Here is a 25371-nt window from a genome sequence, read left to right as displayed (position 1 = left end):
AACAAAATCTGGCTTCAGCAAAATTTGAATTCTTTTGCGATTTTAAGATTTACATCAAATAAATTCAACTCCAATAATTTAAATGAAGGAACAAAAATCTTGTAAAGTTTTTAACTAAATACGTAACTTTAAATTTAATGTCAAAATTAATGACACATTTTTAAACAAAACAAATCGACTTTTGGGCATACGACATCTTGTTATTCTACTCTCTCTTCAATGGAAAGGTGTTTTTTTTAAAACTCTCTAGGTAAATTTATGATCAATGTTTGATTATGAGTAGCAGCAATTTATTTAAAAAAGAAGAAATTAGTACCAGTTTATTCATTCCTTAAACTGAAGTTTTCTCATAAACATTATACATTAACCCTTTAGCCTACTGTAATAAATTCAGAAAACCCATCCACTTACAAGAATTTTATGTCTAAAAATTGATTTAGTCATTTGTAATAACTAATTAAGAACGAAAAAAATATGAAACTCATGAAATCTTGAAATCCTGGGATATTTATCTGACTCAATGATTGCTAGAATTCTAATTAGGTCACTCACAAAATCATGTACGTCACCTAATCAGTACTGAAATAAATGTCAGCATGAAATCATTATGATAAGAACTAAAAGATAATAAATATAAGAAATTTAAACACTATATTTTTAAAATATATGTTAAGTAGAAGAATTACAATATTGCATTATTTTTTTCTTCTTCTATTGCAATCTGCTTTTTTAAAGCGTGACATTTCCACAGAAAATAAAATTTTTGACAATAAAGAATAAAAGAAAAACGTTTAAACATTTTATAGAAACTGTATTTCATGTACATATAATGAAAAAGTTTGAGTGGATAAAAGGAAAATATTTTTATGATAAGAAACAACGAATAAGAAAACTCAATATCATAAGGTTAAAAAAAAAGTTGAAACCTTTGTTAAAAAGTTTGGATAAATGTGTTTTCATTTCATCTTTTGAATTGAAGATGATTTTTAAAAAAAAAATGGAAAAAAGGAAAAGGACACTTGAGTATTAAAATGCACTTTAAAGGCTAATTAACCTTAAACAATCAAAACCTCAAAAACTTTTTAAAAACCTAAAAAAACCTATATTTTTGACAAAAAAAAATGTCTGTAATATATCATTAAACGGTTAAATTAAGAAATATTATTTGAATTCCTTGAATATCTAAATAATAAATCTCTTTAGAAATGATGTAGCACTTAATTTACAATCAGTTTCACATAAATATTAACACTACGATTGACATTATTTTATTAAATGTCTCTGTTTCAACAGATTTAGAATTTCTTTAATGTGAGTATATTTAATTAAAATAAAGAGTAAAGGTAAAATTTGTTTTTAATTTCAGTCTGATGAATCCATTTGATTAATTTTCTGAACAGATGCAGAAAAATGAAATGAATGAAAAAAAGTTTATTTTACTAAGATTTTTTTTAGCTCATTAATTGCTCTCAAAGCTATGCGAATACAAATTATTTGTTTCTAGTTCAAGTTTTTTTTTTTTTTTTTCGTTTTCTTAGATCATATGGATCATTTTTAAGAATAACTAAAAAAATAAAGAAAGAACTCAAAAATGTTGCACATAAAGTCTTGATCAACTTTAATATTAAATAACAACGACATTATTCGTCAAAATTAAACAAATAGCTATATAAAATGTTTTTCTTTTCTTTATTCTACACTAGCCGCCTTTGGCGACCAGCCGGTTCGCCAATCTTAATGTTCGTTAAAATTTTAATAATTAAATATTTTACGCAATTTCTACTTTAATAGCTTCTTCATCAAAATATTTTAAAACTTCAAATTTTGATTATCATATAATTCATTCATAATATTATAAAGGCCTTCAGTCATAACGTAATATGTATTTCTCTCATTTTCTGTTAGCGCCCGTAGAATTTATGCTTTAAATTAAAGTGGAAAGAATTATCTTCAATTAATATAATAATATTTTTTACAGAAACAAAGCATTTTTTTATAATCTGATTACTGAAAATAGAGTCACTCAGCGTTTAAACTTTATGGGCACTAAAGAATATCTTTTTTAATTTATGTAATATCTCAAGAGTTGGTCAACAAAATTTTCTTAGATTCATTATGAGCAGATCGATTCATTAACAATGTTTAAATTTAAATGCATCAAACACTAAGAAAATAAAACGAATCGTTTAAAATAAACGGTTGAAAACAGGTTTTAAAAAAACTAAAAAACGATGTACTTAAAACTATAAGCATATAAAAAAATATATAACTAACATAAATACAATTTACTTACAAAAGCATGCAACTAACCCAAAAATAATTTACATCATCCATTGATAACGTTGTCATGGCAACAATCAGAACAGAATGCGCATGCGTGAATTTTCTTCGCCGGTTACGTAACGCAAATACGTGATTTTTTCTACGCCAGTTGGGGTAACGCTATGCGGATTAGAAATTTTTAATTTCCTTTATTCTGTTTTATTTTAATTCAAAAGTACTTCAGAATGAATCTGAAAGATCGATTCATTAACAATGTTTAATTTTAAATGCATCAAACATTAAGAAAATAAACAGAACCGATTGAAATAATCCGCCGAAAAATTTTAACCCTAGCCTCATTACTGTTGGGAGAAAAAAAAACTAAAGCCTTTCTCGTTTGGCGGTGGGGAAAATGGAAGATTTTTTTTGGCGGAAAAGTTGGCGGTGGGGAAAATGAAAGATTTTTTTGGCGGTAAAGTTAGTTTTTAATTAATAATTAAAATTCTAACTAAAAATTCGAAAAAAGGAACCCCAGGTGCACATTCCCAAACTCCAAGGTATACATGTACCAAATTTGGTATCTGTATGTCAAACGGTCTGGCCTGTAGAGCGCCAACACACACACACACACACACACACACATTGAGCTTTATTATAAGTATAGATATAGATAAGCCGTTTCTAGTTTAAGATTTTCTCGCTCGCAAGTACATTTTAATAGCTAAAATTATTTATATGTGAGATGAATTAAGACAAAATGCATTAAAGGAGACTATTTTATAATTCTTCCATTAGGCTTTGATTGGAAGAATTATGGTCAAGATTATACGACTGATACGAAGTTAAAACGTCATTTTAAACTTTAATTTAAAATATAGATGACTGTAAAAAAGCAAATAATGGCTACAATTATTTCCTAACAACAATATCACTCGTAGAACTAATATATAATTAACAGTTTTAAACACTTAAAATATAAATTAGCAACAACATTGTTGCATCCATATTGATAGATTTTATAGTATTAGAAGAAGTAGAGACATTATTGCAATTTTGAGAAGGAAAATAAAAAATGGAATTTTTTATGGATGTGAAAGAGCTACAACTGAAAAAAAAATCTGAATGTAGGCTTATAAGTTTTTATCAATGATGGATATATAAGAAATCAATCACATGGGATTTTGAAAAACTGGTAAAAAACATTATTATGCCGTTTTGAATGAAAAAAAAAATTCCAAAAATGCTTCTCACAAAAACTCCTTTGATGCAAACTCAATAATATTTATAAATATATACAGAAAAAAAAAGGGGGGGATTCTTAGCAGAATGCACCATTCTATATTTTTTGGTTCCTGAAAAACCTTCCGGTTATTCGAACGCACTCGGAGAGTTTACCTAGAAAGAAGACCTAGTTCTTTTTTATTTATTCATTTTATTTTCTAGTATTTTCTATCCCCCGTCGTTTTGTCAACTTCTCGCGGTCGATCGTCAAGCGATAAAAGAGCGGTCGGATTTTGGCTTACGATCGTTCCCGACATTTGGGGTCATTGCAGCGTGCGTAATGGGTCTTTTGTGTGCAGAGAGGGAGGGGGAGGGATTGAATCGGGGAACGGGTAGATCGCCGCCCTTAAATCCCCCGAAAAGGATGATCCCATGGTTCACTTCTCGATAGAGCGCGTGTCAAAATGTCACTGTAGTCAAAGCGCCTTAACGGTTCTGGCCTAAGCTGGGAGATTGAATCCTTCCTTTCTATCCATCTCCCGCCCACCCCCTAGAAATCGTTCTATCTCTCCTGTCCCCGGATATGTAGGAGATGGGATGGCCATCACGTAGCATGTACGACCCGGAAGATTTCATCCGATTAATCGAAATCGTATCATCCTGTCATCCGGCCCCCGCTTGTGCCGCCAGGCGATTTACCTTAATTTGATTCCCTCTCGCAATCCTCCAATCGGGGATATCTGCTCTTCCTCCTCCCAGGCGCACACAAACAACCGATGACGTTTTAGTTGATGTTGTGTCTGCTTCGATTCATTACTGATGTTACTGGACAACTACTGGTTTCGAGGTTTATGGTTCATTTTTTCTTTCTTTTTTCTTCGGTGGGCAAGCTGGTCAGTTGATGTTGTCTTCCCCGATTCATTACTGAACAAATACGGGTACGCGGAGCTAGAAATGGAGGGCCTTCAGTGATTCGACGTTTATGGTTGGCTCTTCTTTCTACTTCTTTTCTTCTTTCTTTTGCGGGAAAGTTTGTGGGCTTTGTTCTTTTTCTTCTTCCGTCCCCGGAGTGTAGTTTAAGATCATGATCTACGTCCGTTGGAACAAAGCTGGGAGTGATAATAATGTAGGAGTTGTTCTGCGAAGTAATCTCGGCAAATGGCCCCATTGGAAAGCTTAAGAGTGAATCTTCCTTTTGTTGACTGTATTGATTTTGGATAAGATGTGGGAGTTTTTTTCTAAGGGTTAAGGGAATAATTGTACTGTGGAATAAATGAGTGATTACAGATGATATTTATAGAAAAAGACTTGGTATATCGATTCTTTAGGAAACTGCAGCATATATTGTCGATTTTAGATCAAAAAGTCAAATCAAATTATTTCACAGGAAACAAATATTTTTTTTATTTAAAATATATCTATTGATGCTTGATTCCTAATATCTAGTTATTTACATTAAGAATTTTGCATCATATTTATGCTTATATGGCAGACAATAACATAAACCAAACTTTTTTTTTAAATATTTGTCACAAATATGCTTGTGAATAGATTAATAATTTTTTATTTTCACGTATACGATGAACATAAAGAGAAAATATAGTAATCGTTTAAAAAAAAAAAGTCATTTTTCCGATTGCGGAATTCAAAGTCCGAATGAGGATTAGTTCAGTTTAGTTATATTAATGTCCCGTTGAAAAGCAACACTAGGGCTATTTTTGGGACAGACCTCGTAATTTTTTAACCGCTGTCAGATGGTGAGGACGACACCTGAGCTGGCATCCCCCTCTCCACACCACACCACACCAGTGGGAGGACGTTTGGGATGACGGATTTAACGTGCAACAGACCCCCTTACACGACGGTTCTTCTGTGAAATCGGGTCTGGAACTTGAAATTCTACGGCTCACAAGCCGAGACCATACCACCAGGCCTTTCCGAATGAGGAGTCTCCATGTTTCAGACATCCATGATTTCGAAAATCACATATTTGGATATACGTCTGTCTCTGAACATGATAAATCAAAATTGCTCTGAACTGGACAGATGGAATTTCGTATACGGCCTTTAGGTCAAATTTTTAAATTAGATTTCTATCAAACTAAATGCATTCAAAGGGTCTATCTATCCAGTTGTGAAAATACAAGTTAACGCTAATCTACTTCATATTGAAACTAAATATACACAAAATTCATGTTGGCAGATAAATTCTACTACCAGTATTTTTAATATTTATCAATCCGTTTTCAACATCATATATGTATATATTAATAAATATTTCGTAATGAAGTGACATTTGTAAAAGACTCCTAGAATATCTTGAGTAAATTTCGTTTTGTTTTATTTTTGTTGCTGAATAATCAGTTGAAAAACTTGTCATTTGTGGTAAAGAGGAAATGTCAATGAACAAGAAATTGAAAAATTTCTATTCATTTTAAATTAAAAAAATACCATAAGAAAAAAACAAGAAAAATTGTCATAGTAATAAATTGCTTACATATATATCGAATTAATATGTACATATGAGAGTCAGATTCTGTTTTCATGATGCCAAGCATTACTTTTATTCTTTGTTAATTTTAGGCATCAGTCCATTGGTTTAGAAATTATGAAATTGGTTAGAACTATGAACGGAACTCGACTTCCAAATCATAGCAGAAAATTCATTAATCACTGTTATTTTAAAAATGAAAATAATTATATTCTCCTCAGTTTTTTTTATAGCATGAAGAGTTGCTCGTAATAATATTTAATAACAAATAATGGCACATCTGACTTATTTGAAAGAAAAGGTAGAGTTAGATTTCAAAATCTTTGTCAGTGCTGCTACTAAAATCATTATGTAACTTTCATCCCTACTGTTAATAAAAAATAATATACATGTCTGGCAGACCACTTGACTTGCAGATACCAAAACTGGCACAAATAAAAGGATAAAAATGCATATATCGCAACGATTTTTGAAAAATGTTAATTAATTAAATACTATGCGAGCTTTTGACATTTATTTCGCAATAATTTCCGAAAGCAGTATTGAAAAAAAATTTTTTTTAATCTCGTTTTAAATGTCAAAAAATTATTTTCAATAATACCTATTCATTTGTCGTGTAATTTTTTCCTAAAAAGTCGACTGCGAACATTTAGAAAAGACTTCTTCTAGTAACAACTTTCCTTTTTACTTTCCCAATTCTCCTCGTGCACAAAGTATATAAAGCAAAAGTATAATCGACATAAAATTCGACCTCAAGATTTTGTCGAATCTCCATGTTTCAGGCTCCATGGAATAGGCTTGTCTATTCGATCACTTAAAAACACTGTAAGATTAACGAAAATTAATGCTCAATTTTTATTTAACCAAACTTGTAGATCCATTCAGTCCATTCAGTGAAAAGCTGGCTGTTTGAATATATTTGAGCCTATTACTACAAAATACAAAGAGTTAGATGGATATAATTTGGTACTTCCTCACAGGCATGCGTATACTGATGTAAGAAATCCAAAAATTCGATTATATGACCATCCTAAATATGAAATCTTCATTTAAATATAGAATATTTCATCGAGACCACGAGGTTAATTTCAATTGAGGTTTTATATTTCTTTGGAATAGCAACCTAATATATAGAAAAGAGGATGGAGGGTGGAAGTAGGACAAAACATTGATTTTTTTTTTTTTTTGAATATTTAAGTAATTTTAGAAGTTTTTTGTTGTTGTTGTTGTTGCTTCATTTTATTTGAACAACTTTTAGAATTCATTTGATTTTGAAATACAAGTTGTGTTTAGAAGAAAACAAACACAACTGTTTCTTTTCATCTTTTTGTTAATTAATTTTAAATTTTATTTTGTAGACCCGGTTTTATTAGTCAAGAACATAGCGTTTTCTACCGCTTGAATTACTTTATTTTACCTTTATTTACAATAAATAATAATAAAAAATGTTACTTTTAGAACATTGCTGTTTTGCTCTTTACTTTTTTGTGAAGTGTTAGTAAGTGCATTCAAGCCATTATCCTCTTCAATAATATTCTAAATTTCCATAGCAAATGTACCATTTCTCGGGCATATACTTTCAAATTATTTCACTCTTAAAACAAGTAAGCAACAAATAAGCAATAAGCATCATAAATATAGCATAGATCGAATGCACAATGCAATAATCATTCTTGAGGAATCATGCCAACTTAGTAAATGAATGAAGGATTTCTTATTGCAGATTTGTCCTATAATACTTAGACTCATATTTCTTGACACACACATGCTTAAGATTCCTATTTGGAAGCAATAAATTCTAAATAAAGAAGGCGACATATAAACGCCCCCCCCATCTTTAACTAAATATATATCTTCTAGAAATCTGTTAGATAATATTTTTTATTTTACTGTACCTGTTAACAACACTCTTCCGTTTCTATATGTTGCGTTCATCTGTTGTTATTACATAAAAAAATAGATATTTAGATTTTTTTTAAAGTGATCTTTTAAAGCACTCTGAAGGGAAAAGAAAATTGCATGATACTGTAAGAAAAAATGAAGCTAACATTATTGATATGGAATTGATTTTACCATTCCGTTGTATTATAAGATTTTGGAAGATCGCAGTCAAGAAGTCGTAAAAATGTAAACGTACAAAAACAATTTGATCAGAGCCTTTTATTCATTTATTTAATGGAAGACGTATTTTCGAAATCAAAACATCTTTCTCAAATTAGTATTTAAGATTGTCTGGTAGAAATGTTTACAATTTCATTAAAAGAATGCAAATAATTTTTTTCCTATAAAAAGAATGGTATCTCTAAAACAAGAAGCGGCATTTTCCCAGGAGTAAATAAACAAGACACAAATAAATAGTTTCTCAGACGAGCAAGTATAAAAATCGAGAGTAAATAATATAAACTAAAGCTGTAAAAGAAATGAAATCTAGGTCTCGTCTGATGTCCACAAAACGATCTCTTGAACAGAGTAACTTGAATGCTCAAAGAATTAATGCTCTACAAGTTTTCTAGTTAGGCTTCGCACAGTAGCACTTAAAAAAAGTTTATGAAGCTGTTTGTCTGCGTAGAATGCAATTTAGTATGCAATGATGGTAACCTGCATATTAAAAATCTTAAAAATCGGCAGTTGGCTCAACACATGCGGTTTTCAATAAAAATGAAAAAAAAAATGATAATTTTTTGGAATTGTTTTTATTAATTTTGGGTGTTTATTATTTTGAATGTGGAGACATGCTGTGGCTCATTATCAACAATACAAGATTAATGTAAAATTTTTGTAAAAGGCTCATTGAAATACAAAAATATGATTGAAATCTTTATAAATTTAAGAAATCTAAAGAATGAAGTATGAGCCGAGATTTTCTTTTTGTTGGTGTATCACTGTTTTCTACGATCAAAATCGACATTATAATTTCTAATTTATTTCGAATTTGTTATCAATTCAGAGAATCTTATGGTATCCTGTTGGCATTGATATGATTTGCTGTATCCAAATACCTTTATCTTTTTACCCACTTCTGCTTCTTCTCACACCGTATAATACCCATACAGATTCAATTTGCCAATATCAAAAAAGAAAAAAAAATCGAAGGGATGAATGAAAACCAAAAGTTGTTAAAATAGGAATGATCTTTTGAAACAGAAAGTCTAAGTAATATTTTTTGAGTCTTAACGGTTGAATAATATTCACCGGATACAAGAAGGTAAAGGAAAGCGTTTTCACTTGGTGAAATAGAAATGACGCGTGCAAGATAATGCCATTTTAAACGAAGTACAAAATTAAATAATTTTAAATTATTAAAATTGCAACATGCTTACAAACTGTATGCACAAAATTTGATGAGTAATTATTTTTATAATTAAATATTTAGTTACTCAAATACTAAACATTATTTAGCGTATTACGGAAGAGCACGTATTTATGTAATTTGGAGAACTCAAACAGCTTGACAACAATATACTAGCTAGAAATAAGGTACCCTTAAAAATGAAATGGTTACATCCGGAACGTTGAATCAGGATACAATGCCATTAAATAGATGTTTGCTGGTTAAGTGAGGAAAGAATTACGAATTCAGAGAATTCAAGTAACTTCTTACTTAATTCATTATTTTCCGTAGTGAAAGAAATATTTATTATTTATGATATGAAATTAATGTAGCAAAAAAGTAATAATAGATTTTGCAGCATTGTATAGCATTTTGAATTTTAATCCTCTTGATGACTTGAAGTTTGTAGTCGAATTGCAGATCTTTTTAAAGAGATATTTCCCAACAGAACCTTTTTCGAAAATGACAGAGAATTTAAATTGATTATTTAAATTTAGCTAAAATGTAACTTTTATAATAGAATTCTGGTAAAAATAGAAATTTTCTCTTAATGTGCCCTTGCTGTTTATATATATATATATATAATGTGAAAAAAAATCAAGAATTAAACTGATAGGTAAAATTAATTTATGTTTCAAGCACTAAATAATTAATTTCTGCTTCATTTGAATTTATTTAGACATTAAATGCTATATTCTAGGATAAATATGATTAGAGAGAAATGGAAACTCTCTGTCACAGCCTGTAAAAACGGAATCTCAGAGGACGTGTCAATGATCGACACCATCTAGTTTGATATATGTTTTCTGATTCTATCCCACCGCTGAAGAATTTTGCCCTTAATTCTGTGCATCATTTCTAGAGATACGGCATTAATTCTTGATGTTATCGCCTTCTAAATCGTCAATTATTTACTTTTTATTGCAAATTGTAAACAGGGTCTTTCTTGAAGTGAATCTTTCACAAAGAAAGCTTACATAGTAATTGTTAATAGCATATTTTCAAGGCACTCCATGTGTGTACAAGATGTTGTGTTGGATATTTTTCATCCAATGAATGATCATGGTATTTTTTTCAAAGGACTAATCTTTCCTGTTAGGCAATACTCGAAAAATATTTCAATATAAAAGAAATAATAATAATTAAGAAATAATAAAAATATTCAATACTGCTATATAGGAAATAATAATTATACTATTTTGTAGGTAGACAAAGGGATCATAATGTAAAGATATACATGTAATGTCGACCAACAACCTATTTGCTAGAAACCCGCCCTCCCCCTTTCCTTAGAGTGTCTTCAAAATATAAACAGTTAAAAAGATTTTAAATTCACACTAAAATATTATAGTGGTTTAAATTATATTTACGGGCAGCCTGTAGAGAGAGAGGAAAATTTAAGAGTTCCTAGGAAAAAAAGTACTCGCTGTAACATGATGGCTGATGCGGCATTGATGAGACAAAGAGAAAAATTCAAAATTCAATAATGAAGAAAGTTTTGTTAATACAAGAAATACTGTAAATTATTTTGTCAAAGTTCTTACTATTATTTTTGGACTATTAAGTATGTAATATAATCTAAAGCAGATATATTTCCTTTCACTAAAAATTCATATCGAATCAAAAAATGAGAAGTAGTGCATCTAAGTGAAACATAACATTATAATGATAAGTGCATCTATGAAACATAACTGAACGATAAGCGAATCGCACTACATCGAGAAAAAAATATGGGAAACAACCTTCAAATATGAAAGTTGTGGTTAGTTGTATTTATGAATAATGATTGTGTATTCCTTTTAGTCTTGATGGATCTTTAAGTTAAAAAAAGAAAGAATAATGATTGATAAACCCCTGTTACACTGCTTATTCTAAATAAAGTTAAATCAATCCGAATCCAGCAACCAGCTTTTTCTCATTCCATTTCTGCCCGCAACCTAACTCTCCATTTTCGAGAAGCATCCAAATTATGCGTGATGTTTAAAAGCAGAGACAGATCCCCATCTGGTTGAGAGGGATTCTTGCAAACCTGGATGACCTTTGGGTGTCACGAGAAAGAAAAAGCCCTTTGTTTACTCCTCCCCCTTCGCACTCAAGCCCCCGCGAGAGATTTAAATATTCTCCCGAAAATTAAAGCGCACCCTCTCGACTCGCCTGAAACAGTAAAAAAAGAAATCGGCAGGATCTTGTGCTGTGGCAGCAGCATAAAAGGGGGCAGCAGAGAAACCCGAGTTGTGAAATTTAATTCCCATCCTCTTCGATATGCAAAGTAAGCCACTCCTCTACTCCTAGAAGTATTCCCCAATCTCTCACACACACTCTTATAACCTCTTTTCTTTTCAGCCCGTCTTCCCTCTCTTTTTTTTTTTATCTCACTCTCTTTATTTATCTCTGCTGCACTCTCTCTTGTCGAGATAGACGGAAGAGCGAGTAAAAGAAAGAATCAAAGAACGGAATCTAATGAAGGATTCGCAGCTTTCAGAATTAGGACGCATTTGTGCAAAAGCCTTCTCTTGCCGAATTGGGAGCCAAGGGGTTCTAGAAAGGACGGGGGGGGGGGGGTTCGAATCGACCATGCCACGGATGTAAATGAAGCTGGCTGTTGGCTCGAGCCCACCGTAGCACCACTCAATTCCAGGTACTTAACGACGTTCCCTTTGCAGAAATAGAGGGGGATAGGAAAACGGGGGTTTCGAAAAGAGAGGGGGGGATAGTAATTGAATGAGTGCGAGTCGGGGCTTTGGGCCGGGATTACCGATGATGAAATCAACGCCTCGCCCGCTATCCAGTTAACGTAATTAATTTTCGATTGCTCCTGGCTTTCCATCCGCGCTCCTTACTAAAGGGGGGCGTGCATAAAAGGATGCAGCAGGCCTGTTTCGTGGGCCGCCCCAATCTATTATCTTATCTTGCATCAAACGGATAATATTAGGATGGGATCCCTAATGTTAACTGGGGGGCGAACACATGGAGGCTGTGAGCGGAACGGAGTTGATAAGATTTTAGAACCATTTTAGGTTGGGTTATAAGAAGCCATGGATATACCAAATTTACAGAGGAGGAATCGGAATATTTGAAGGATGAATAATTCTACAAATTTGTATACATTTCGTTTATTATTTAACCTAACTTTTGAAATGACAATGTGATGTTCTTCCCAGACATTATTGCAAAAAGTTAAATGATTAATTCTCGGAAAAGATTTCAAATGGAGTCAATTCACGTTCATGTAATAAAATGTTCAATATTCTTCTGATTTTGCAATCGAAAGAGTAAGAAGAACAGGCTGTTAATGTGATACGCATTATATATAAAGAAACATTTGAATAAGCAATAAAGAAAAAAAGTAAGTTGTAATCATACTTCTTTTTTTTCTCTTCTCTAGATTGACGACATTTAGGACCATGAAAGCACAAAATACATGTCATCATCTGTATTTGTGAATTATCCTTATTGGCCATGTATTTTAAAACTACTTTAACAGCACATAATAATCTCATTACGCATTTTAATATTATTGAAATCGCTTGCCTGTCCATGATGTTAATGTCAGTGTCCTGCTTGTTTACAAGTTCATCTTAGTCATTCCTTACAACCGAAGCTATTTCATCTTAGTCACTCAATACTTTTCATCAAGACCTAACCACTCAAGAAAAACATTAGAAATAGGTTAACAAGCAGTCAAACAACCAAGTGGCATCAAGAAGCTCACTGTAATGCAACTCGAGTCTTCACGTTTTCAAAAGAAAGTAAAACAATACCGGGCATTTTTAGATACATCATTTTTATTAAATCATGCATCTAAAATGTATCATTTATTAAGTTCTGAATTAATTAAACAATGTCACTTAAATGGAATGTCGGATAGTTACAATTACATTGCATTTACATTTGTTCGCTTCCTTTGAAGGGGAGGGAGAATGGGGACCTCAAATATGAAGATGAGAAATTGATATATAAGTAAGCAATTTATTGCTTCCCTGGAGGATTCAGAAATTGTGCCATTATGTAGTTAACGAGCACATCTTCGACGATTGTTGTATTTCTCGCTTTTTCCACTTGCAGTTAGGGTCATTATGCCACCGTCATGGAACTTAAAATACTGCTCGCTGGTACTAGCTCATGAAGTTAACTTCGATACCTTTGCAGGAAGGGGGTAATTTTTAATAGTTACATTTTCTTGCTTGCTTGCTTAGCTCTAACTCAAGGCTTCTTAATCCGTAGATATTAACACCAAATGTTATCGAGGAGAGGAATATCACGATATAAAAAACACAGATGAAATGGGCTTTTTTATGTTAATTTTGCATTTTAATTAAAAATAATTTAAAAAATATTTTGGTTTTTAACCATCATTAAAAATCCACCAAATAATCAAGGATACACATCTCATTAGTTTTCTTCATCATCAATGATGTGTTTAATTTGTTTTATGTTTCTGCATTTATGCTCTCTGGATGGCACGAAAAAGCTTTCTTGCAAAGAACTGAGGAAAAGAAAGAATAATTTAAACTCTAGTATTTTCTTATAAAATATACTGATGTCATGCAAGAGAAAGGATCATTTTGTTTCTTTCAAAATGTACCCTTTAATCCTTTACTTCATATTTATTATAAAAATTATAGAACCAATGTCATTATTTCCTTCTTAGTTTAGATTTATATATAGGACTCAATTTTTCTTAAGTTAAAATGTGAATGCATATCATTCAAAACTTTTGTCAACTTTTTACGAACTCTTTGTGAAACGTCCGATTTTGCTTCTATTTTAAAAATCCCATCGAAGTAAATGCATTCGTTTTGTATGGGAGTGATTAATCTTTTTATTATGGAAAGGTGAAATATAAAATTGTCCTCTTAAAAGCAAAGATTCTATTAGTGCTAAAAGTAAGTGCTTTTTCCATTTTCAAATAATTTATTAATTAATTCGGTACTTCTTTTCAACCATAGTTCTTATCTTCCCTTATCTCTACTAATAATAAAGATGTATGTATGTATGTATGTATGAGAGTTAGCTTTGTACAGGCCAGACCATTCGACCAAGACCTTTGAAAGTAAAAACGTACACTTCGGATAGATTTTTTTAAATTTTAATTAGGATTTTAAATAACTAAAAAATGTTAGATTTTGATTTTTTTCACTATAATTCCCATTACACCGTTTTAAAGTTCAAAAAAATATCTTTTTAATGATGCCAATTAAGTTATTGTAAAGCTCTTTAGACAGGATTTAATTAACTTTTAATTACATTTTAATTATACTTCATAATAATATTTTCATAATTGTGAATGGTTCGGGAATCGGTTTCTTTGTTTCATCAAATTTTTGATAGCGTAATTTTCTTCCAGCATTGAAATGTAAAAAAGGATTATGTTTAATATCCATGCATTTTACAGAACGAATAAAAAAGTGAAGATATAACGAGAAATTTAGAAAATAGATGAACCGGACATATTATTGCTATGATATCCTGGAACTAGTCACCATTTGAAAAGTTCATATATACAATGAAAAGAAAATATGCAAGATTATTAAAATAATACGCCTTCAGTATCTGGCAATTTGACGGAATCATGGACAAAGTTTTTAATCTAAACAATTTAGCTGAAATTAAATTTAACCATTATCTCCGGCAAACCAACTGGTCGTCAAAGACGATTAGTTATTAATAAATCTATTCATTAGCCATGTGGTAATACAATATGCAGGAAAATAAAATGGTCTGCTAAGTGATTAAATGACAAAAAGCAAGTTGAGTTTAAATCATAATGATTTCGAGTAGCTGTAATCTTACTTAGTATGGCATATCTAGGCACGAGAAGACTTTGATAAAGAACCCTGGAGTGCATAAAATAGACGTTTTACGCAATTACAATTTTTACTCGACACTCGCCAATTATAATTCTTCCTCGCCATGTCTTATCTCATTGGCTAGGCTGGAATACTTAGATGTATAGTTAATGTAGAAATTCGTATGCAAAGGATACTATCCTACTGCTAATGCATTTTATTTACTTCAGAAAAATATTAAAATGCATAAAAATATATGCTAAGCAATGCTAAAATAATCTTTATTTGTTCTGCGATTATATTTTAAATCGATTAAGTATTTACTAGATTATTGATTCTAAGCCACTGCAGAAAAAATATTTTTTTAAATAAAATATTGAGAATACGCAAACTTTGATTCAGATAAACCAAAGATATTGTCAGGAAGAAGGAGAGAATCTCCAGTTTGATCTAAAATCCTTCTTTATAATGCTAGATGCCAATGCGTGAAAAACATTTCGTAGTAGTTATTTGCGAGTTAATCTGTCTTTTGTCTGTTTGTTTCCAATAATCTTAAAAATGTTCACCACAATTCTGTTCTTTACAATGCTGTATTTGATTACGTTTGGTTTACTATCATATTTTTATAATTTTTACCGCCTGACTAACAGCTATGTAAATATAAATGATACACCGCTAATTTTTAAAAACTTGTTTTCGTATTTCTAATTAAAAAAAGCGCCTCACCTCCATTTTGGAAAATGTCGCAGATAATCTTAAGGATCAAGTTACCGCCGGTGCAGCTTTCTTTCCCTTTCTTACACTTGGAATAATTTATTCAAGAATTCTTCTAACTAACGACACTAGATAGAATTAAAGATGTCAATAAAGCTGCGCTTCCTCCGTTCATTGGGCATTTTCCGAAATGCTCCCATTTAGTATCCGTAAATGTTTCTTTTCCTTCAGTAATGACTGTTGGTAAGAAAACTTATGAAACATGCTCTATGCGAAAGATATAATTAAATTTTAAGTGGGTGTTCTTATGCCAAATTCTCACCATGCAGCGGGCGATTTTTTGCAATTAACATGCAAAATTATTTTTACAAATAACTACATAAAATAATTATTACTTTTACAAATAAAACGCAAAATAATTATAGCTTTTGGACTCATTCGAAAATTCGTGAAAGACGACTTTAGTCGTCTCGCGTTTTTATCTAGGGCATTATAATATAATAATATTAAGGGAGGTTATCGTCCCTCTTAATATATTAAAGACATCACGGACACTTTGAACCCCTTAAAGTTAACTCATGGAGCTCTAAATTTAAATATTCTGTGAATTCTCTGGGTAAAAACTGAATATAATGGAAACTTGTTCGAAACAGAAATTTCTCAGAGTCTAAAGTTATATTTAGGAAGTGTAACCTGTTGAATGCGTGTAATATTCCTCGTAAATAAGAAATTCACATGTTTTCTGGATACAATAATGTTAAAGAAATTTCTCTTTCGCCGTTCTGGCTAATTTAACAAATAATCCTAAAATTAATTTTCAATAAATAGAAGCTCAGCTTGATCCACATCACACGACAAATAATTTTGAATTTCATCTAATTTAATGGCTAAATGTTCGTTTTGAGGATACACGATAGCTATCTCGGGACGAATCTCGAAATTTTGAGCTGCATCCTCATGGTTAAGATGTCATCCAAGCCGTCACCTTCTCTTTAAGAGCAAAATGATAACAGAACGTGAACATTTTAACGTTCGTTAGGCCAGCATACATGAAAGATCATTTGGTAAAATACGGTCTCTAGTCCACGATTCATTGAACCCGAAACTTAGATTTTACTACCAGGCCATCATAACCTGAGATTGGTTCAGATTTTGGCAACTGGAAACAAAAACAATTTAGCATAAAAACTGGATAATTTAATTTGATATATTATTTCGGAAGTAAATACTTCTGCTTACAAGAAGAATTTAAAACATAAAATACGAAGGTTATGAGAAAAAATAAACGTATTATTTAAATAATTTCTTTAAATAGGGTTTTTTTAATATATGATAAATATTTTGTTGATATTATAAAAAAATTGTCATTTTCAAAAGGTACATTGTATGAATAACTAAAAAAAAACTTATATTTAAGAAAAATCGACTTTACAGTACAACAGAAAAATTCTTAAGAAATCTAAACTCGCAATTTGTATTGTTGAAATTCAAAGTTGTGCTGAGCAAATCAAGCTCTTTGTATTTATGTATAGTGACAATATTGTGGTTTATTTAAAGTATTATAATTTCATTTCTTCTCTAAGAACATTACATTATTTGAATTACATTTATTTATATTAATTGCATTAATATTCATAACAAATTTTTATTCAACACTTTCATCTCTTTACTTTTTTTTAATTGATTTTCTTTTTTTTCTTAATCAGCATCCTACGCTCACCGTCTCAAATATAATTTAAATACAGTTGTCTATTGAACCTCAAAATTTTTCTAAACATAAATTACTGATACAGGTAATATTAAAATGAACAATTCTTTTCCTTGAACATAATTAATTTCTGCTAAATGATTACTGAATGAGACATCTTTTGAATTTTCATTAATCGCATTTCGTAACAAAAAAATTCTAATGTACTTGGTTTAGCTTTATTTCATCTGGTATAGTTTAATACAAAAATACATTTTACAGTAAGCAGAAAATTTGTAAAAGTGAAGAAGACCAGGCTTTTCTTTTCTACTCTACTTAGAACTGATTATCTTATTTTAAAATTGAAAAATATTAATGATAAAATTATTTAATAAAAATTATTTAATAAAAATGTGCAAATACGATTTTGGTTTGAAATATTTTTTTAAAGCTAAATTGATTTAAATAATTTTTTCGATAAGTTTCTAAAAACGATATTAATTTAGACTATAATCACTTTGTCATTGCTAAGAGAAAATCAATGGATTTGAAAATGAATTCATTATCAAATTTTGCACTGACATTTATTGATAAAAGAACATAAGAGTAACCAGTCATTTTAGAACATTATATAATTGCATAAGCATCATATTAATCCGAATTTGAATACTTTAATAATTTTCTTTAATAGGTATTACTTCAGAGGATAATCATTTTACTCGTTTGAAACCAAATGTATACAATTTTTAATATGATAATTTTTAATCTATAGTGAAATCTATGATATATTTCGCGATTCAGATATGTGAGGATTTCAGTTTGACATTTTTTTAGAAACTATCATCTTAACTTTTATGAATGAATGACGAAACCAGAGAATTTTAACAAAACTTATAGTTTATCACCGAGTTTTTTACTTAAGGATTAAATTACTTAAATATTTCAAAAAAATGTTAAGAAATAATTCTTTATTCAGTAAGAATGAAACCTTCTTAATATTGCAATTTCATTTTATACTTTAATTTCTCAACATCGTCCATCAGAAGAACTTTCAACTGAAAAAAGGCCTAATTAAGTTTCCAGACATTAAATTAAGGAAAGAAAAGAAATTCGTGTACATTGTGTTTATAAAATATATTTGGAATTATCATTTTTAACATTTCATTCCTATTTCAATTCAAGTAATTAATAGAATAACCTTAACTTTTGTGGGGTTTTTTTTATTATGATACAGAAACATAAAATTGAGTAATTTTTACACAAAGAGTAATATTGAGCAATTATCAATTAATAATTCTAAGAAATCTGTTAAATTATAAGTGCCAATTCACAAATTTAATTTTCATCCGAAAATTGCATTAAAAATTTAAAAAATTGATATAAAAGTAAAAATATATTATTAGTTGTATAATTATTACATAGTAACCAAAAATTTAATTTGAAATGTATGTGAAAAACCTTAATACAACAAATACAGGTTTTCAAAATAAAAGTATTTTGCTAATGTATTTTTTTTATTATTTGGAAAATATATATATAAATCAATAATTAAAGTTTAAGCTATTGATTTTTTAAAATATTTTTTTTACATATGAAGTAATACAAAATTACGCAAAGAAATATAAATTCAAAGATGTTTGTTGAAGAAACTTTTTGCATTATTAAATAATTACGTTAAATGTATGAAAATTTCTTTTCTCTAAGTTTTTATTTCGGTAATTCAATACCAAGTATGACCTCAAAGTGACAAAATGGATGTTTATTGATATCTTTTAAAATCAGTTAAGTATATTATATAATTAAGAAAAATTCTGGCTAAAAGATTAATTATCTTGTATTAAAAAAAATACAACATATAAAACACCCGATTTATCCATCAGTTTTTCCACATACGATCTTCACCATTTTATGATATTCAAGTACAAATGACTATAATTGAAATAATTAAACAAATGTAATTAACTTATTCGCTTCGTTAATAAGTAGTAGAGATAAGTAGAAACTACGCACTTACAAATGTGGTTTCCAAAAGTGGTATTTTTATAGTTCTAACTTTATATGCAAAGATCTAGAGATAAAATTGTAAGACGTTTAAGTGTAATAAAAATACGTTTTCATATTGATCAATAAAAAAATATTACTAGTGATCATTATAACATAGATGAAATTCCTTAGTTTATACTATCAATTTATATTATCTAAGTAATTTTGTCATTAATTTGCCTTTAATCGAAATTATAATGCATTAAGAAAGACATTATTATCATCATTATTAAAAGTTTTAAAAAGTAAATGTGGACAAATTGTTCGTGGACGTAATTCGTTGATTCGAATTCTTCTGAGAGAAAGTTGCCAATCACCTGGCTCAGCGCCAAACAAGGTAACCGCAAATATTTCCTCGCCAATTTATGGAAAAATGAAGATTTTGACTAGTGAATGAAGACGTTTCCACTCTTTACGGAGCTTCTACGTTGGTTCAAACCATCTTTTATTCCAATGTTTCCTGAATTCAAAAGTATGATTCTATGATAACCAAACAGATATCAGTAAATGAAGGTAAGAAACAAATGTGTGTTTTATTTGATTCAAAGTGAAAAATCCAAACAAGTGCTCATCATTGCAAAATATATTTCAGCATGCATGAAGATCTATTCCGTTACTTGGAGTTATTTAAATCAGAATATGATCCTGAGATTCCTTTAGGAGAGCCATGTATTAAGATTCTTCACGAATGAATGCTTTTAAGTATCTAACGCAGTGAAAGATAATGTTTTTAAGAGTAGAAAGTTAGTTTGCTTCTCATTGTAAAACTGTATATAAATCGATGAAAAACATTCAAAATTTATAACATTTGCAGATTTCCGCATATTTTAAATCATTTAGCTAACAATATATAAAGAAACTTTATGCAATACAAAATGATATAAATTATTACGTTGTTTCTTTTTCAATGTGCCGAAAGAAAGTTATTTTTTAAATTTCTGGAATAAAAAAACATTATGATCATTTTTTTAATTGCAAAATTTTATTACAAATACATACAAACATGTTACTTAAAGAAAGCACAAAGGAAATAAAAGTATTTGAATAATTATTAAATCTTGCATATATTTTAGACCCATTTACTGCGATGGTTTCTTAGCATTAATATATTTTATTTTCTTATAACTTCGATTCCCTATATATTTACTTTTTTTCAAAAACATTATAATATTATATTTTATAAATTAATGTGTGCAAAAATCGTTCCTTTTAAAACATTATTTGAAACCTAGGAACTTTTTTCAATCCCACCGTTTAGAACCACCAGTAGCTGAAAAAAGGAAAAGTAATAAGATTTTTATTCGTTAACAATACTTTTTTCATAAGGCACAGTTAGTGCTAATAAAATCGGATAAATTTAAATTATGAAATGTAATAGTTGCTCTAAAAATTTCAACTGAAAATTCAAAATTCTAATAATAATAAATAAAATCCAAAGTACGCAGCATAATAAGCCCTAAGAATCCTTTCATAACTAATCCCATATAATTTCAAGCATAAAAGTGATGCATTGAGTAAAAATATTTACAAGGCTGAGTTCCACCACTATGTAATAATATCTTGGCTGATTTAGACTGGTAATTCTGAATAATATTAATGAGACTACTACTAAGGGATTAATATTTTTTATTTAAATAAAATTATGCTCACTAGCAAAATAATTATAGAATAAAAAATATTAAAAAAATAAAACTTTTCAAAGAAAGTTTGATTTTTATATCTTAGATTACAGGAATTAAATTAACTGCCTATTCACTTTTACTCATTAAATAAGGAATATTATAAGAACTTCCATTTTAGAATTTAGTGGTTGTTAATTAAGTTCCTTTTTCGGAACCCAGCTGAATTATACTTTTTTTTTCCGGATCCAAAATCCATACTCAAATAAGACATTATCCATACAATATACTCTTACGAGTCTAGCACTACTATTAAGAGAAAAGATAGCTTATTTTTAACTTCTCTTTAAACTTTAAAAAGAAAACCCATTTTAGCTTGCAAACACGTGGAGTAAGTAATAATTCAATCTCGAGACAATTAACTTTTTAACTTACCGTCATCTGTAGATGAGGAATGTGCTGGACTGGAAGTTCTTTGCTGGATCGTCTGCACATGGCCACTTGCCTCCGATTCCGACATTGTCCGGGAGAAGAATCAGGAGAAGTCAACAGGTTCTCGCCTAGAAGAGAAGTCCGGTCTGCCAAAGCTGAGGTCAAAAGAGAGAGTCCGGGGAGCGATCTCATTGGACGACGGTATTCGCCCAGACGTCACGTCAGTTATAGTCGGTATGGCGGGGGGCGGAAAGGGGACAGACGGAAGGTTCATGAACACGCCCCGCGATCACGGCCTCCGATCTCACAGCACCAGGACTTTTCATTGGAGGGCAGCTGACCCCGCCCCACAATCCTCTCATTGGCTTTCGGTTCGGGATCTCATCATCAGTGACGAGTCATGCGGAGGAGCAGTTCGGAGCTGCAGCCACTCGTCCCACTTTTTACCTTCTCCTTTGTTTCCGAAACCCTCTTTTTCTTCTCTTGGTTTTCTCTCCTTTTATTATTGATTGTTAGCGTCGAACTGGTTTCGATTTTGGCTTGAAATGAATGAGGAGAAGGAGGGAGGGAAGAAAATGAACGGGGGATGGAAGAAATTGGAAGTGGAGAGGATCAATTTTTAATTTAAAATCCGGGTTGTGAGCTTAAAGTAATGTGGAGGAGGGCCGAAGTCAATTTTTCTGAGAAAGTGAAAAGCAAGGCCGTTGCATTTCAGAAGGCTCTTGAGTTCTTTCTCTTCTTTCCTCCTCCCCCGCCCAAGTTGATGAGGCGGTCATCCTCGATTTAAAATCATGTGAAAAAAGAAATGGTTAAATTCTTTTGAAAGGTTCTATTTTTTTAGTTTTCTTCAAATGCTAAGCTTAATAAGTTAAATTAAATGTTCAGAAACAGAAATTAAAAGGAAGTTTCTCTTGCATGATAGTATGAGCGCCAGTTGATAAAAAAAATATTGCTGGCTTTAAAAAGAATGATTTGCCATTTTCCTGAGAACTAGACAGAAAGAACGTGCTTTCTTTTGAAACAAAAAACAGAGAGAGAGAGAGAGAGAAAGCCCTTCAGACATGTAAGTGAAATCTTAAAATGGAAAATAAGCAAAAATTCATGGAAATAGTTTTTCATTTCTGTAATTAAAATTGAAGTGCTTAGTGTTAAGTTAGCACAAAAATAATTGAGATTTTCACAAACAAAGCTACTTTTTAAAAAAAAATTATTGTCAATCATATGACTTATTTCATTTGATGTTAGTTTCCTAATGTTTACAGCAAGTTGCGCTTAAATTTGCCAAACACTGTTTGTATGATATTCATTTTAAATTTTAATGAGAAAAAAGATTTTTCGTCGCATTTTATATAATTTATTTATTTATTCATTTTCTCAAAAGAAAGGTAATTGTTAATAAAACAGACAGGTACATGGAGTTCATGGTAATAATGATTAGGACAACTCAATTGTCAAAAATGATTTTACAAATTTCTGTTGTTTTTTTTTTTTATTAAAAGGTGAGTAACATTTCTGTCAACCAAATCAAATTGATGATGATCGAATGATTGCCATACTTTACTAAAAAAAGGCTTCAAATTCAATTTTCAACCATCAAATTTTTAAAAAACTCAATGTTTGAGTTTCACATTAACGGATAGAAATTCTGTTATTCCTCTGAGTAAACTAATCCAAATTTTAGCAAAGTTGATAGTGAAATTTAATATCGAGGATGTATAAAGTTGAAAGCAGTTTCCTTAAAATAACTTTTATTGATTATAAAGTCAATGTCCTCATTACTGGAGAAATTAAAATAATAACAAGATAAATGTTAAAATCAAAGTTCAAATTAACATTACCAGACCTTGGTCAACAGATTCGAACCATTCATTCTTTCTGTCTAACATTTAAACGAACTGAAAGAAAACTATCTTAAAATGTTGAAGCAACAAACAAGTTGCACATAGTTAAATTCTCTTCCGCCTCGACCGAAGAGCTTAAACCACTTCGCATATTCCATCTAAAAAAAATACTTACACGAGGCGAATTTAAATAGTAGCCCAATTTGCATTGCAGTTGCTGCCAACCACAAATCACGAAACTTGCAAACACGTCGGGTTCGAATCGGTTTGTTTACTTGAGATCATGGCGCGGAATTGGAAAAACACAAAGACACCATAAAAATTCGGATCCGAAATAAATTTCTGTATGGATCTTTTCCAAATGTCCAACAAATTTCAATGAACACAGCGCATCAGATGTGCGGTTAAGATACAAAACGCATAGAAAAATATCCATTTTTAAAACGAATAATAAATATAGATTAAAAACTTTTGTCATAATAAAGAAATATTATGAAGAAATCGTGATTAGGCTGCCTAAACCAGACCGAAAACTAAAATTCTTCAAACTATCGTACTATTAATTTAATGAAACAACATTATTTCTGTACATTTGCTGGTTGCTTCTAATATTTACGATTGGGAACCAATAAATTACATAAATTAAAGAAAATTATCCTGAATTGGAAAATGGATTAGTCTTCATGATTTGAAAATCATTTATTATTTTTTTTATATTGTATTATAGATCATATGCATTTTTAGCAATAGATAAAAAAAATTAATGGAGTTTAATTGAGAAATGATTTCACATATGACATTAAGCCCAAACTTAGCACCATCAGAAATTCATTTATTTATATTTTAAAATAACTCTTAGAAAGGTAAGTGACGCATAGATATTTAGATAAAAATGTGTTAAAAAAAGCAAGCGGTCTGATTTCTTTTTTCTTTTGTCAATAAATATCAAAATTTCTATGAATGTGGACTTCTGAGTTTGTAAATAAAAACGAAGACAAAGTGTTATTGAACGAAATTGAAGGTCTATCAAGGATAAACATTTTTTCATTATTTCAAAATAAAATGCTTTAAATCGTTGAGGTAATCGCTTTTACATCAAGTTAAAATTACCGATGATCCTTTTTTGAGTTAAATCTAACCGTTTTCCTAGTAAATCTATCAAACCAACATGAGCGCTTTCATCCGTAATTTCCTCGCATATTCTCGAATAAAGATGTCACTCTTTCAACCGTGCTTAATGATGGATTAGGGCAAAGCCACGAGCATTACGAATGCTCAGATTTTTCTTTTCAAAATCTCGCATAAGCGTCTTCTACTTCATAGTAAAGCGAAGAATACTATTTTTGGTCGACTTTTCGCCAAGTGATTGAAACCAAAATTTGATGAAGACTAAGATTTTAGTAGATCACAACTAATTCCATTGAGTTATCGCATTGAAAAGAATGCGAAAGGACAGTAGGGCAAACAATCAACTCATTGACAGATTTGGTTCAAAATATAAGATCAACACTTCAAATGCTAAAATTGGTACCAAATTTCCGTTATTAAAAAAATTGCACTTTTAAGATGTCGCATTTACATGCAGACGAAAATACAGACTGACAGATGGTCAACACCTTGATAGATTCAGTCACAGTTCTGATATAAATACTGCGCAGGAAATTTGAAATATCTGACTTTTTATGTTTTGTAGTTAACGTGTTCGCTTCTGTTCAGACAGACGTATTCTTACGAATGCATTTCGTTCAAAATTTGATAAAAATCTACACATTTTTTTGTAAAAACTACGTACCGAATTTCATCCATGTAGTTCAAATCGCTTTTGAATTATAGTGTTCACAGACAAACATAATTATAAAAATGTGTTTTTTGAACTCAAGATGGTCTGAGGATGAAGATTCGTCACATTCTTGACTCGATTTTTTGATAAATTCAGTAATT

General features: G+C 30.3%; 1 protein-coding gene across 2 annotated transcripts in view; it reads right to left on the bottom strand.

The window, feature by feature from the left end:
* Positions 1–21720, bottom strand: part of LOC129961611 (photoreceptor-specific nuclear receptor-like) — a 57625-nt gene extending 35905 nt beyond the window's left edge. For both annotated transcript variants that reach the window (XM_056075115.1, XM_056075117.1), the window contains exon 1: positions 21593–21720. In XM_056075115.1, the coding sequence (XP_055931090.1) occupies positions 21593–21677 (85 nt within the window). In that variant the 5' untranslated portion in view covers positions 21678–21720. The remainder of the gene's footprint in view (positions 1–21592) is intronic.
* Positions 21721–25371: the final 3651 nt, after the last annotated feature.

Source organism: Argiope bruennichi, chromosome 2 (assembly GCF_947563725.1).
Source record: "Argiope bruennichi chromosome 2, qqArgBrue1.1, whole genome shotgun sequence".
Lineage (NCBI taxonomy): Eukaryota > Metazoa > Arthropoda > Arachnida > Araneae > Araneidae > Argiope > Argiope bruennichi.
The sequence above is the reverse complement of the archived record's forward strand: the minus strand, read 5'-3'. Positions and strand labels throughout refer to the sequence as shown.